The following is a 16308-nucleotide window of genomic DNA, read 5'->3' as shown; positions in this document are numbered from 1 at the left end:
TACAGGGGCGGCCAGATCTGTGATAACCTGTCCTTTTATTCTACAGGTGACCAGTAAAACTATTCCAGCTATTGGGGTAATGGGAGGATTGTTACATTATCCTCTAACTAAACCCGCTGAAGTTACTATCGGACCCCTGCATACTAAGCATTCGTTTCTCTTGCCGTCCCTGCGTCTCATCCTCCGCACAGGAACAGGCGCTCTCCTCCGATATCAGACAGCCGGTTGTTAGGCAACCGGTCGTCACTTCCGGGTCCCGGCAGCCGCGCGTTCTGTTGCTTAGCAACGGGACGCGATCCACAGTATCCAGCGGTGGTGTTCAGCATCACCACCACCGTAGGCAGCCCTGCCCCTGTCTCCCCCTATAAAAGGCTGACTCTGACACATGATGGGTGCCAGAGTATTAGGTCCCATCCTTGCTCCAGTGTTCCTGTTGTTTGCTATCTGCTTCTCCAGTGTATTACCCGGCTTGTCCTGACCATTCCTTCTCTGTGCTCCCTGTGAATTGACCTCGGCTTGTTATTGACCATTCTCCTGCGCTTTTGATACCTGACCCGGCTAGATCCTGACTACAAATATTGGACTCTCCCCGTGGCATCTATTGACATCTTTGTTCTGACCCGGCCCGCCTGACACCGCTTCCATCCTTGCTTCACTGGTTGCTCCCTCTGAGGACCGCGACCTGCGTGTTTCCGCAGCTAAGACCATACTTCCTTGCGGGGGTTCCTGGTGAAGACCTGGAACACGTTAGACTCCGCGCCTCTTTGGTGAGTAGTGCCAAAACCAGTAACAAATACTCTTGAATCGTGACAGTATACTCTGGCCATGACATTAGATGGAGCAGGTGAGCCCTCAGCTCGAGATCTCCTTATCCATCTGGGCCGCCGAGTGGAACAACAGGAGGCGGACCAAGCTCGTTTACTCCAGTGTGTCCAAGGAATTATGTCATGGCTGGACACCTTACAGGCGGTCCAACTCCCCCCGGCTGAACCCCCCGCTGTGCCCTCTGCTGCGGCCACAGTAGCTCCATCTCCTTCCCTGACTTCGTCTACCGGGCTTAGAATTCCTGCTCCGGAGATGTACGACGAAGATCCGAAGAGGTGCAGAGGGTTCCTCAACCAGTGCGCCATCCACTTTGAGTGCAACTCTTCAGCCTTCTCCTCTGAGCGTACCAAGGTGGCTTTCATAATATCTCTTCTCAGTGGGCAAGCCTTGGCCTGGGCCTCACCGTTATGGGAGCGCAATGACCCCTATTGCCTTGTGTTCTTATTCTCTAAGCATCATATGATCCTGACTCGGCTAAGTCACGTGCCCAGGCCTTCGTGGGAACCGCCCACTAGGCCTGACATTATTCCAGTCCATAACAAGGCTAAGATGGAGAGGAAGACAATCAGGATTGTGTGTAGAATTAAGGACGGCCTACCAGGGATTAAACTGTTTTTTTGATAATTTATTAGCTTTAGAATTACCTTACTTATCCAAGAAACAGGTGGAGCACTAAATTAGGTTATTTTAGCCCCCAAAAAATTGATTTTTAAACAAAATTGCAAAACAAAACCAAAACATGCAAGGGCGGTTTTGCCAAAACCAAAACACGAAGGTAATCTAGATCCAAAACCAAAACACGGGGGTCAGTGACCATCTCTAATAGAAATACAACCTTTCGATCACAATTCACCCACACAGTTGTCAACATTCAGTTTTTAGACATTTTAACTGGGTTTGGGATTGATGGAAAAGGGAGTAAATCAGGGGAGGAGATAGACACATATGGGAATAAGGGAGGGAAGGGGGTGATTTGGGGAGACAGGAAGTTCAAGATGTTGAGTTTTCAAATGGTTCCTGGGAGAGTAGTGTTATGAAATTGGAACCAAAGGCTCTGAAAGGCAGCTAACCAATCAAATAAGTCATTAAATAAGCTATTTAAATATTCCATAGAGGAGAAATACCATCTGTGATTATCAAAGACTCTACTGGGAGGGGGGAGGGGACCGCTTTTTCTATTCTCTGGCGATTAATATATTAGCTGCATTACTTATGAGTGATGAGTCTGTCCCCATGTTTAGTATGTGAAGAAATTATTTATTTAAGAGTAGAAAGGCAGGGTCAGCAGGTATCTGGAAATCTGGTATTTGATAGATTAAATTGATAACCATCTCTCAGAATTGGGCTATCTGAGGGCATTTTCACCAGATGTCAAACAAAAATGCTGATATCCCCAAAACCTCTCCAGCAAAGGTCAGAGGACAGGGGATACATCTTCCGCAATCTACTTGGAACAAAGTACCATCCGGTATATATTTTATATGCATTTTCTTTCAGAGCTACATTAATAGAGGATTTAGCCATCCTGTGTTTGATTGCATCCCAGTCCTTTACCTCTAAAGTGGTGTTCAGATCTCTTTCCCATTTGGGTGAGTTTCCAAATTTTGTGCGTCCTGGTGAAGTACAGAGAATGAAAATGAAACCATTGAGATTTACAGTATAAATACAGGTGCACTCAATTTGAGTTTATTCTGTTAGTTTATGTGATCTTATCTGCATCTGAATAAAAATTATAATTTGTCTGTATTGGAAATACGCTGATTGCGCTAAATCATATGTCTCACATTAATCTGTAAAGTGGGGGGGGGTGCAAAATCTTTTTTAAGATATGAAGAAACCGGTTAATACCTGAAACGGGGTGCTACTGGACTAAGAACTTTTTATTCATCACCCATTTCTCACAGTTTAATGTACTTGTTAATCCTTGGCCCAGTCTAAGTATATCCACCAGAGCATCGTGTATTATTATTTCATGTTATTAGGTACATTTTGCCCTTGCTATTACCTGCAATATTGTATATATTAGAAATAGAAAGAATATTGCTCTATTGTGTGAAAATAACAGGACAGCAGAAGTCATTTTGCTTGTATTAGCTAAGGTAATTACCATTTGTCTCAGAACAATGTCTGAGTGAGTTGACATAGCTAGCTGGCAGCCCACATTAATTAGATAGCTCAACAGGTAATCTGAGAGGTAATTAGGTTATACCTTCTAGATGATATGCAGTGTGCCTCCACAGTATTACACTGGCTGAAATAACATTGGGAAATGTATTAACATTTATCAATATAAATGTTATTGTATCAAAATGTATCACAGACTCAGATTGTGTAATGTTGCAGATACAATATGTCAAATGCAATGTTGTTTCACGCAAACGTGAAGCGTTTAATATGTCCAGCTAAATGGCTAATTGAGTCAAGCCAATTCCATTGTATAATCAAGGTAACAGACACTGTATGTCTAAGTTTTAAAATGTCCACTGAGAGACCCCTGCTGCAAGGGGGAGGACTGAGACAGTGGACCCTACTCCCTGTGTATACAGCAAAGAATATAAGGAGAGCAGAATGCCAAGAGAGCTATTCTAGCTTGGAAGATCCTGGTGTACAAAACATCAGCAAAAAGGACTCTGGGCAGGCATTGAAGTGCTGCTGGAGGAAACCCTACCAGGACAGGGTCTGTGTGAGACAGCAACCCAAGCTGGGTGACATGGTAACTGTCTATCTAAACGAAAGGTGGTCACACTGCAAGAGGCTGCTGGAGGGCACATGCTATCATTTACCCTGTACCTTGTGAACATCTTGTGGTGTTGTGCTGTCGTAATAAAGCCTTATTTTGTATATACTCTGGTCTACCCGAGTGAGTTGAATCCCACAGAGTAACTGCCATCCCAGCTAAGGGTGGTATCCTCCCACCTGCTTTAAGCCATTGGTGTAAAAAGCTGATGGCCTTACCTGGGGGAAACATTGGGTGGTGCCAGATTGAGGTAAGTGGTGAAGGGTATGGTGAGAGCTTCTAGTGAGAATTAGATTTGTCCCAGACAGTCAGTGTTAATTTAGCTGTCGGATTGTCGTTAGCCGAGATCGGTCAGAGATTTCTAGTGAGTCAAGGGAGGTAGCAGAGAAACATTGGAAGAAGGTACAGCAGTCGATGCAGGACATTCATTTTTATGGCATTAATTCTGACTCCGAGAGATCAACATAGGGTGCCAGGTTTTCAAATCTCTTTCAATCGAGTCAATCAGTGGAAGATAATTTGAGTGGAATAGTTGATTAAAATGTTTAGTTATAGAGATGCTTAGGTACTGGATTGCATTAGGCCTTCAGAGAACACAAAAAGTGATCTCTAATTGTTTTTTAGTCTGGGTAGATAGGTGAAATGCCAAAACTTCTTATTTGCTATTGTTGACCTAGTAACTGGAGAGAGTGCCAAAAATGTGTGAGGGAAGTATGTGTGCTGGTAAAAGAAAGCATTACATTGTCTGCGAAAAGCGGGACTTTGTAATTGTGGTGGCCTATTTGAATCCCTTAGATATCTGGGTTGGCACGTATTCTAGCTACTAAAAACTCAATACAGAAGGCCCATATCAGTAGGGAAATGGGACATACCTGTCTTGTGCCATTTTTTATATTAAATTTTGGGGAGATTAGACTGTTGGAAGAGAACTAGGAGGAAGGATTATAATATAGTGCCTGTATAGCGTGTAGGAAAGTTCCATGAAGGACAAATGTTGTTAAGGTCTGATGTATGAAAGGCAAAGATAGACTGTTGAATGCCTTGTTGGTAGGTCTAATATTGTTTTAAGTGTACATTGTCCTAACCAAAGCGAGAGGGACACCATGTAATTTCCTGCTTTAGGCATCTCAGTGACAGGAAATGTAACAATGAAATCTTCAATCATCAAACGTTGGAAAGAGGATGTGTTGAGCTGCAGACACAGGCAAGTATATAATAACTATTAACATTTATTGACTTTTAGCCACAATCTGGTTAGTCCTCATAGAGTCTCAGATATGCCACTTTCTCTCTGTTCTTCCTTAGTAGCTTGTCTGTTATCAGCTGGAAAGGAGAATGAGAAAAACAAAGTGAAAAACTTTTAACCAAGACACAGTGTAACCAGTGTAAATTCATTGTTATAGACAACATTATTTCATTATTCACTGCCAAGCACTAGTGAACACTCCATGCTTATTATGTTTAAACACCTAAGCACACCTAAACTCTCTGGTCACGAATGTCACACCCATGCCATAACCGGAACAGAGGAGGATGGCAACAGAAAGTGGGTACCACATCACAACATGGTTACCAAGTAAGTGACCGCACAACACCAGTACCAGAGGGGTTTCACATTAATACAGTTAAACAGCAATATAATCAAGCAGTGGGAATAGTCAATAGAATACTGGGTTGCCTAGAAAAAGATACTACTAGCAGGAAGAGTGAGGTTATATTGCCAGGTTATAGGTCACTGGTAAGATATCACATCAGGTATTGTTTCCTGTTCTACAGGCTCTGTATCCAAATATAATAAAATATAAAATAAATCTAAGAAGTGCTACTAAAATGGTGCATAGGCAGCATAACAAAATTTACCAGGAAGGACATCAAGAGCTTAAAATGTGCATTTTAGAGGACTAGGGACAAATGTGATATGATAGTAACATTGAGTTATATCAAAAGTATTAATAGAGTTTTTTGAAAAATAATGGGTTTCTAGAACAAGGGCGCACACACTAAATTTGAGGGAGGAAGACTGATAGACAACATAAGAAAGAACTTTATTACAGAAAGGATGATAGATCTAAGGAATAGTATCCCAGCATTTGTGGTAGGAACTCATGTAGTAGAAGAATTCAAGAATGCATGAGGCAAACCAATAGTATTAAGATTTAGATCTAAAGTATTTAAAAATAAAGAAACATACATAAATAAAAAGAAATTAATGAAAAACACACAAAAAAGGTGCAGACCAAATTCTGTTTCTATGTACAGCTGCACTCCGCTTTACACCACAAGAATAAAGTCTTGCTATAAATCTACAATGGGGGAGCGTTAACATGTTAACATTAATTGATATCACATTGGGGCAGCCATGTTTGAAACATGTCTACTTTTATATCCTCTCATAAGCTTACAAGTCTGAACATATATTAATAATTGATTAATAGGCAACTAAACTGTGTGAAACAAATGGCAGTAGGGTACTAGTTATTAGAATGTATCCACAATTTATCAACAAAATATCAGTGGAGCAGTTGAGCGATACTCAGCTACCTGCGTGATTCTGGCCTGGAGCTGCAAAGATTAATTTACCTGTTCGCCAGGTGAGTCTGAGGGAATATGTACATTTGTGACCTGGCTGGTCAGTTCAAACATGCGCAGTGGAACTGAAAGCCTGCACCGTGTCTTTCAGTTCCACACAAAAAGAATTCATTGAAAAATAATAGAATGACATATGTAATATGGCAATAACAGGTAATATGGAAGAACATGTACTGCTGTGATGTTTGTTAAATAAGCTTTACTGTGTTGTTGCATGGGGAAGCATAACTCCAGTGAAATCCGGGGGATTTTATCACCAGTGGTGACCCCTTGATATAGGGCGAAGTCCTATGGGCGATGAAAACATTGCCATAGGGCTTTCTGCCTTTTTATAAATGTGCCCCATAACCTCAGGGCCAGTGAACCTTGATGTGTTTGTAGAGAAGTTCTTGTACAAATTAGCTGAGTATAGTTATGAAACATATTGCTGCAGTGGCAACTTATTTTATACTGGAGAAAATAGTGAATTATAATTCTTACCTCTACCCTTACAGTCCTCTTGTTAGGAGTTGCCACTGCTGCCCAGTCAGGGGATCCGAACCTCCCCGGCCAAGTTACCCTCCTACCCTGTTCTGCGTTCAGATTGTATGGTCCAGGGCTATGGAGATGTAAATTAGTATTTGTTAAAATAATATTTGGATAACAATGTTCTATTGGATATTATAAGGATATTAGGACACATTAAAGAGTTTTGTAATGAGGATGCAGTTACAGCAATTTTACAAAACACTGAGATAAAATGGTATATTATTGTTTGTCAGAACTAAAGAAAGCCTTATAACAGTGTTCCTAATACTGAAAATATTTGTGACATTTGTCTTTACGCTCATTATAATTTTTGACATCACTAATAGCCACACAGTTGTACAATAAATACAATTTATTGTACATTCTACTCATGTATAATAAATGTATGTAAGACTGGTTTGTAATAATGACAAATATACAATAAAACTTTGCTAAATTTAATTTGGAACTGATTCTCTTTTGTAAAAAAGATACTTTTTCCTTAGAATAATGTTGTTGCTTTTTTACTGATGCCCAAGAAAATATTTCTTGTTTGGGTCCTAATAGAGAGCTATGACCTAAATGTAATAACTGAGACAGCCACAGTCTATTGAGTATGTCAGTGGTAAAAAATACACTCACTAAGGAGTAATGCAGTAATAACAATATGATATTAAATTATAATAGGCAATGGGGTATACTTAGCAACAAAATGCAGAAGTGCAGTATCCTATAGTTACCAATCAACAATGGGTTTTTGAATGATCTTTTGCACATTGAGATCAAATGTCTCAATTTGCACATTTGCATTCTGCCAAATGATCCTGATTGTATTACAAGTTACTCAGCAGTTGCGGACGAGTGACACACAGCTGCATGATGTTTTCTAGTTTATTCTACATATATGTTTATAGGGGCATATTCAATTGTTGGCGAAAATGCCAAAAGTCTCGCGGTGCGCGCACTATTACCGTCATTACGGTTATAGTGCGCGTAAATACCATTATTACAGTAGTTTTCTCGTTGGATCCAGCTTACTATTACCGTAATAACGGTAATAGTTTTAATGCCGCGGGGATTCAAAAGAATTGAATATGCCCCATATAATGCTGTAAAATATATTTTAACACCTTAATAAAACTGATCACCTTAGTCTGTACTAACTGAAACAGATATTACCTGGGAGGTAGTACTGACAGCTCATTGATCTTCCGTGAGAAGCGCACAGTACTGGTGTTAAATGGAGCAATACTGGGTAATACTGTGCGCTTTTTATTACAGTCAGACTGATAATCCGCTGGACCAGCAGTAACCATCTGGAAAACACAAGTTTCACAGATAATTTGAATAAGTACAAGCATGAAATATCCAGTTGTATGCAAAAGTATTAACACCCCTGGTCAAACTGCATGTTTTACTGAATCTGTAAGTGAAAACAAGTAAACATCTGTATGGTAAAACCTCACACATGACATATTTCTACACATTAATGCAGTTTATTATTTATTTGCTAAATTTAGCAGATTGAAAAACGAATGCAATGAATGTGGAATGTGAAAAAGTGGCGACACCCTTCCAGTTGATTCATTAATACTCTAAGGGGCATATTCAATTGACTGCGGGATCGCCGAAAATACCGCGCTCCAAAAATATTACTGTTAATACGGTAATCCTGCGCGTAAAAACCATTAATACGGTAATTTACTCTCTGGATTTCAGCTCGCAGCTCAGGGAGCTGTTGAATAAATACACTTCTGTCAAGGCTTTGTGCCTACTACAAGAACACAAACATGCGCTCATATGCGCAGGGCCGCCGAGAGGGGGGGGGAGCGGGTACAGTTTACCCGGGCCCGGCCATGCCAGGGGGCCCGGGCCGGGCCCCCGCTGCTAATTAATTTTTTTTTTTTTAATTTTTCTCTCTTGCGCTTTTTTTTTTAAACTTTTTTTTTTTTTTTTTTTTCCGCGGGGGGGGGGGGGGGGGAGGGGGGGAGGGAGGGGTCTTGGGTTTCTTGGGAGCTGGGAGGAAGAATAAATTTAAAAAAAATAAATAAATAAATACTCACGTGATCGCGCGGCGCCGTGTCCCTCCTCTCCTCCATTCACACTGACTGCCGGGCGTGACGTCATCAAGTCACGCCTGTCAGTCAGTGAGGAGCGCCGCAGCCAGCAGGAAGAAAGAAGACAGAAGAGGAGACAGAAGAGCAGAAAAGAAAAGAAAGAAGTTGACAAAAGGTAAGTAAAGAAACGGAGAGGCAAGGGGAGGAAAACAGAGAGGGACAGTACTATAAAGAAAGGGGACAGAGAAACAGAGGAGGAAAAAAAGGAGAGAGCCACAGAGGAATAAAAAAAAATTGGGGAAAGAGGAACAGAGGAGGGGAAAAAAAGTGGGAGAGAGGAACAGAGGAGGGAAAAAAAGGAGAGAGCCACAGGGGAATAAAAAAAAAAGTGGGAGAGAGGAACAGAGGAGGAAAAAAAGTGGGAGAGAGGCAGAAAGTAAAAAAGAAGGGGGAAAAGCAGCATGGAGGTCGCAGTGTGAGCATAAGGGGGTACAGTGTAGTTGTGATGAAGGGGCACAGTATTGTGTGTGTAATGGCATAGGGGGCTTGTTGCAATGTAGTGTGTGTGAGGTAGGTGGCAGCTAATTAATGGGCGCTATTTTGTTTGTAGGGTGATGGTGAGGCAATTTAATAGTAGGGACTATTAATTTAAGATGGGGTGGTTTGGGGGCTATTGAATCTTGGGGTGAGTTTAGGGAGAATGAGGTCTATTTATTAAATGTGACTATGAATTATTTAATGGCAGTGATGGTTGCGGGAAATAGGTATTGCTGGGGCTGTTTGCAGGAAGGGATATAGGTTTATTTATTAAATGTGAATAGTATTATTTTAATGTTGGGGCTGGAGGAAGGCCTAATTATTAATCGTGGGTGCTATTGATTTAACGCTGGGGCTGGCTGTAATTTTCTAAATGTAGCCATTTTTTTTTCAAAATAGGTCCTTCAACATTTCTGGATCCGGACAAGCCACAACTAAAGAAAGCAGCAGCCACAGGTGAGGAAAGTGAGAAGAACAGGTAGGAGAGAGCAGCACAGTGTGTGAAATGTTGTGATTCTAGTAGGGACAATACCAATTTTTGGTGAATGTTGTGTCCAATGTAAGGTGTAGGCCAAGACTGAACTGTTTGTGTACACACTGCATTGTTTGTATACTACCCTGTGGTGGTAGATGTCCTGAAAGTCAGGAGTGCTTGAACATATGTGACCCCCGGGCGAATTGAGAGCCTAGTGGTTTTTATGTTAGCCACGCCCCAATGGCACGTTTGCCACGCCCCCAAATGCATGACCACACCTCCCAAAAATTTTGCACTGCCGTTTGGCTAGCCACGCCCCTGAATATATGACCATATACTTAATTCTTTTTGCGCCGCCGTAAGGCGGCGCACAAAAATTTTGGGGCTTACTTCACTATGAGGGGGGCCCCATGAATTTGTTGTACCCGGGCCCTGAATTCTTCTTGGCAGCCCTGCATATGCGCAGCTGACTAGGGAACGGAAACTAAGGATAAATGACTGTTACAAAGCTGGGAAATGCTAAAAACTATATCTACATGCCTCTAGCTTCCAATTCTAACTGTTAGGTTTATCATACAAAATAGAAAATTGAACTGGAACCTTTGAAGTTAAGGCAACACCTGGAGGACCCAGAAAAGTCTGATACCCATAACCGACTTATCACTAGAAAGGACCTGCAGAAGTCTTTAGAAGGCACAGAAGTAGTGCTCCACAGTATAACGTTTTACAATTTAATTGCAAAAGTCAACACTGAAGTATGCAGAACAACACTTACATAAGCTAGACACATTTTGGAATAAAGTGCTATAGGCTGATTAAACAAATACAGTTTGGCCTGTCAAGCTCTGTCAAAATTGTCCGGTTTCCACCTGTTTGTGACATTATATTCTGACATCTATATTCATCTTCTAATATAATATAATATCATATACTATAAAACACACAGTGTCAAGGGGTGGGGATTAGGGGCTCTTACCAAAGATGAAGAATTGGCAGATGAGTTATTCCATATGCTTTATTCACCCAAAGCAAGCAATTTGGCTGATACATTACAACACACAAGTTATCAGAAATACGAAGAAAACAAGTTATCAGAAATACGAAGAAAACAACAACCAAGAAGTATACAAGATACCATAATGCCTAATGCTATATGTGTGGCATATCTTTAATAAGCGTAATATGTTTGATAATGTCCAGGTTTATATGTGGATGCCTTTGTAAACAAATAAATTAAGTTACTTCCTCTGACTCACTGCTTAGCTTGGGGTTATCTTCCTTGTGTGTCATATAGAATAATATTTTAGAGACTGTCACCCTGTGGCTATATTGATATAATCTGGGACTGTTCAATAATTAGTTGAAAGTAAAACAATGTTTTGGATGTGTGGATAATTTATAGTGAAAGTAACCACATAGCTCAGAGCTACTAACAGTGACAGCTATACTGGATATATACACTACCACAGAAGTATTACCTTACTATCTGGGGGGAAGCGGGGTGCAGTCCTGGCTCCCAAACAGTACCCCTTCTTACTCAGCGGTTTCCTCTGCTGAAGGTGCTTCAGGTTGGTAAACTGGTAACACAACAAATTAATAGTTCAGTCAAGGAAGAAAAAAAACATATTACACTGGTCTCTAAGTCATCTGGTATATTAAAAAGCACCTGAAATATATAAGATGAAGGTGAAACTGTTTTGTGAATACATACACATGTTGTTGTTTTTTAAAATGGTATTATTTAAATATCACTTAGTGCAACTACTATCTAAAACAATTCAAAAGAAATGTTAAAACAACAAAGATTAATGTTATTCCATTCTTATGCTCTGTATCTTGAAAAAAGCATCATGGTAATACAAGCTTTATATATGAGGGTGCACCTTCTACAGTGATTGATTGATTGAATATTTATTGTACTAATAATCTACTTTAGACTCTATAATAATACCACTGGCCTTTTTGGGTTTACCCAGTGCGGTACACAATTATCTAGTACCCTACACAATTGTCTGTCCTAATTATGTGGATGCCTGTGGCACAATCTTATTGGTCATACAGAAATAAATATGACATTACGTCACCCAATAAGATAAAAATAAACAGAATAAAAAGGACACAAGTAGACAGCTGGATGCATAAGTACATTATAGTGGAGCAGGGGCGCACGCAGGGTTTTTAAGTGTGGGTCCCCCCCCCCCAAAAAAAAAAACCCAAAAAAGTGCAGCAGCTCCGTTTCCGCAGCTCTGTACTATCCAGCAGCCGCGGCGCTGTCAAAGAAACGTCCGCGGCGGTGCTGTTTACAATACAGCACCGCAGCGGATGCTTCTTTGACTGCGCCACGGCTGCTGTATAGTACAGGGGCACTTCTTTAGCGGAGAGGAAGGGTTTCTGGAGACCCAAAACCCCCCCCCTGCGTGCGCCACTGGGGAGTATAGTGATCTGCAAGAAGGTTCCTTTCAGTTAAAATTGCTACTCTACTCTATTATCCCAATAGTTTAGATTGACAGAAGATAGATTACAATATGTATTTTCCTGCTAATGCCTCATTTAGGTGTTTTTATGTTTCTATGTGACTTTCTGACAGTGTTTTTTATTTTCTCCAAGATCCGGGTATTTTTGCCATCCAAATGAATCCAGTATGATGTTCTAGATATTGGTAAGTATTGATGTAATTAAAATGTACTATTTCACTGATTTTAGAACTACATGTTCCAAATTCTCCAAGTCATTACTGTTTTTGAATATAATTTTTTTAAGTAGCAGAGCCCAATAGCAGATACTTGTGTAATATTCTGTACTGCATAGACTGGTGTAGTAAGTGTATTATACTGCAATCCAACCACCGGTGGGAGAGCAAACTGTTCTGATAGTCGCCTCATTCTGCATTTGGACACAATTTTTGTATGTTTCTGCGGTGGAATTTGGGCTTAAGTGTTCCCGTTCTTACCTCTACCAAGTAATACAGCAGAAACCGTCTCCCAGCCCTACATACAGACTATAAATTCAGCAAAATGCAATATAAAAAAAACAGTACAGAGGCAAACACAAAACTGGAAGACTGTATAATCGTTACTTTGCACATAGGAACATGGCCTGTTTGGTTGCAAAACGTGATTCATGTGAAACTTCTCAATAATTTCATTGATTTCTAGACCAGAGGTTAACAGATTCCTACTTTTCTAGCTTTATTAATAACTGCTGAACTGCTTACTTGCACCTTAGGTACAAACGATTATCTAGTTACGTCTGTATTTTGTTCTACGTTACTTCAGATTACTGTACTGATATTTATTGTACATCAGTCATCAAATATTTTATTTATCACTGTTACTGTGTTAAACGTTTTCATCACCACTGCTTGGAAGACCACTTAATAGTTTAGAAAATATGCTTTATAACTTCATACATTTATATTTCAACCATTCAAGCCATAGGGGCAGACATTTCATGAGAAAACGAGGGTGACAAAATATCTTGGGTTGCATTATGCAAGATGAGAGGTAGGTGAGAGACAGGATACTGGTGTTTTTGAAATGAAACCCTGCTGTAAGAAGCCCTGTCGCCTCAGGGTTGTTGTTAATACAACAACAACCCCAAAGGTTTCCTTTGGGCTAAATTTGACCTGCCAGTTTCCAATCTCACTGTGCTGTCATCATGATCTTGCTTTGATAAGAATGCAATTGCGTAAATAAAACAGCACCACTCATTTTAGTCTTTAGTCTGCTGTCATTTGTCCTGACACACGTTCTCCCCACATATAGGGAAAATTGGAAGAAAATCAGGGGCAGTGATGGGTTGGTGATCCAGACTAATTGGGGCCCAGTGAAGTGGTGCTGCCCTGGCGACCTTGTCAAAATAACAAGAAAATCCAATTAGAAGTTGTTGCTTCATGTGGTATGAAACAGCTGATCCAAGTCAGCTCGGACAGGAGCTGCAACAAAGTAAGGAGTGGAGACGGTGTGCTGGGATCGGAGGTAAGTGACTGCTGGGCACATCCATATCATCTTACTGCGCACATCATCTTACGAAGACATCATGCTGGGTATGACCAGGAAAGTTTTCTGGATATATACAGGGCATCTTTCTGGACACATACATGACATCTTGCTAAGGAAATTAGAAGTCATCTTGCTGGTAAAGTATAGGGCATCTTGCGTGTTATATTGGGACATCTTGTTGGGTTTAGGGTGGTTTATTATATCATGTTGGAAATTTTATTATTGGCCTCCATATGGTAGCATTAAGCTTTATATCATGGCCATGAAGCTGTATATTGTGGGCACTGAACTGTATATATGATGGACATTGGGATTGTAAACTAAGTATTTATTCATTCACCATATGGTGCACTGTAGAACACTAAGTATGTCCTTATATATTTTCTATATATGGTAGTATGGAAGCACAGTGGTTAACATTGCTGCCTCACATCCTGGGGTCATGGGTTTGATTCCAACTTTACAGTTGAAAAGAATGAAACCATAGGTGCATCTTTAATTACACATTTGTCACACCTTATAGGATATTTTATTTGGGACAGTTTAGTATTACTGAAGATTGCTTGAAGTGCCCAAATGTTGCACACAGCAAATCCAAATACACCTGCTAAGCTATGTCCTGAAAATGCTGACATGAAATTTATGTCCAAATAACTGCGCTACCCTGAAGATGAACCTTTTTTCCAATCTTGCAACAAGATTCAAAATTTTTAAATGTCTGTTGCTATTATAGATGGGTCTCTTGATGCACATACTTGTAATATATATCCATAATGTTATATTATACACCATTTAAAAAAAAAAACAACAACATCAGTATAAGCCTGTACTAGGACAGACAGAGGGGACTTTTAACACCAAAATGTAACAAATAAATACAATCTATACAATATATCTATAAATATCATCTGGGGAAGTTAAACACTTTTCAATATCCAAAATCTGTCTGCCCTATTTCAACCCTGCTCCAGATTTTATAAAGGATCCCCAAAATGTTTCCACTCACCTCCTCAATGTTGTAGCGCCCGGGTCCCACATTTGGAGCTCCTCTAATAGGGGCCAATTCAATACCCAGGCGGTCTGGGGCACAGGAATTAGGGAAACATTTCCTGTCCTGTCTGCTCTCAAAACAAATTCTTCGCAAATATTCTGAAGATTTTGAAAAAGAAGAATTAAGAAAACAATACTATATAATACCTACAGAAAATACTGCAAATTAAAACAGAGAAATTGTTGTTTTTTTATATAGACTGAGCACAATGTAGTATTGCAAACTAGGCTCAGTTTTTATTATAATTATAAATCAGGTCTATTATTTCGAATAATTTGCTTTAAAAAATAGCTTCTACTAATCTGTGATACAAAGAAGATCAAGGATTCAATTTTCCAGTCTCTCGTAGTATTTTAACTGATGTTAGGCTTATGCTAAGATAAAAATACAGTGCATAAGGTATAGTTATGACAGTCTTGTCTTATATTCTCCTTGGGAAATATCAGTTTCATGTCTTACCTGGTTTGCGCTCCATGCTCTTCTGTTTTGTGTACTTGAATGCTCTGGCTATGTTGTGTGATGTCACAATGCTGTCTAGTGCTCTGGGCACAACTCATGGTAGTTTTCACTGGGTCCCTCTGCTGGGTATATATCATACTGCAGCCAAATACCTCGGCTGGTCTGTAAAGAAGGAGTCTGGGAAGTAGTGTCTAAGAAATGGCAACTACTAATGTGCACATATACTATTGTTTGTTTAGGCTTTGTGGATGCAAAAAACTGCATTGTTCACTATCTATACAATCAAAACCTATGCTTTCACTGCAACAGTATTATAGTAATGTAAATGACTTCCCAGCTGCTCACAGAATGTCACTATATATATATATATATATATATATATATATATATATATATATATATATATATACACACACACACATATACACACATATAACACACAGCTAACCAATTAATTAAGCCATTAAATAAGATATTTAAATATTCCATATAGGAGAAATACAATCTGTGATTTATCAAAGCCTCTCTACTGGGAGGGGGGAGGAGACCGCTTTTTCCAATCTCTGGCGATTAAAATATTAGCTGCATTACTTATGTGATACCCCAAAACCTGAGTACCCTGGGGTGTATTTATATCTAAATATATGTGTGTACTCCTGGCTGTGTTCATATACATGCCTGTTTATATGTGGTCACATTTGTAAATTGTTATAGGTGTTTATAAAGATTTAAAAAGAAAAAAAAGATTTCTTGAGGGAGAAGTGACAGTTGAGAGTGGTTGGTGGTTGCCGGGAGTGACAGGGAGAGAGGAGTGTGATACTCAGGACCACTGAGCATAGTTGCCAATTCCGCTTATAACAAGCGGAATTGAGCTTCTTTTTTTGTGAAGTTGCAGGTTTTATTTCACTGCCGCGGGTAGTTTGTTTTTGGGCTTGGAGACGTTCTCCAAGTCCACAGGCTGCATAATCTTTTGTGGGCGGGTTGTGCAGTGAATTCCTCCAATGAAGTGGCGCTTTGTGGGTGGGCAGATCAGAGGAGGGACCTACTGAAATAAGTGCTGTGACAGACAC

General features: G+C 40.0%; 1 protein-coding gene across 1 annotated transcript; it reads right to left on the bottom strand.

Moving 5' to 3' along the window:
- Positions 1-4794: 4794 nt before the first annotated feature.
- Positions 4795-15350, bottom strand: LOC142140349 (ciliary microtubule-associated protein 3-like). Its single transcript, XM_075198130.1, has 6 exons — positions 15239-15350; positions 14735-14877; positions 11206-11304; positions 7838-7974; positions 6632-6749; positions 4795-4885 (listed from the first exon to the last, which is right to left on the bottom strand). The coding sequence occupies exons 1-6, from the start codon at positions 15252-15254 to the stop codon at positions 4817-4819; spliced, it is 582 nt and encodes a 193-aa protein (XP_075054231.1). The 5' UTR covers positions 15255-15350; the 3' UTR covers positions 4795-4816.
- Between the last annotated feature and the right edge of the window lie 958 nt (positions 15351-16308).

This window comes from Mixophyes fleayi, chromosome 2, assembly GCF_038048845.1.
Source record: "Mixophyes fleayi isolate aMixFle1 chromosome 2, aMixFle1.hap1, whole genome shotgun sequence".
NCBI lineage: Eukaryota > Metazoa > Chordata > Amphibia > Anura > Limnodynastidae > Mixophyes > Mixophyes fleayi.
Note: the sequence above shows the minus strand (reverse complement) of the source record. Positions and strands in the feature narration are given on the sequence as shown.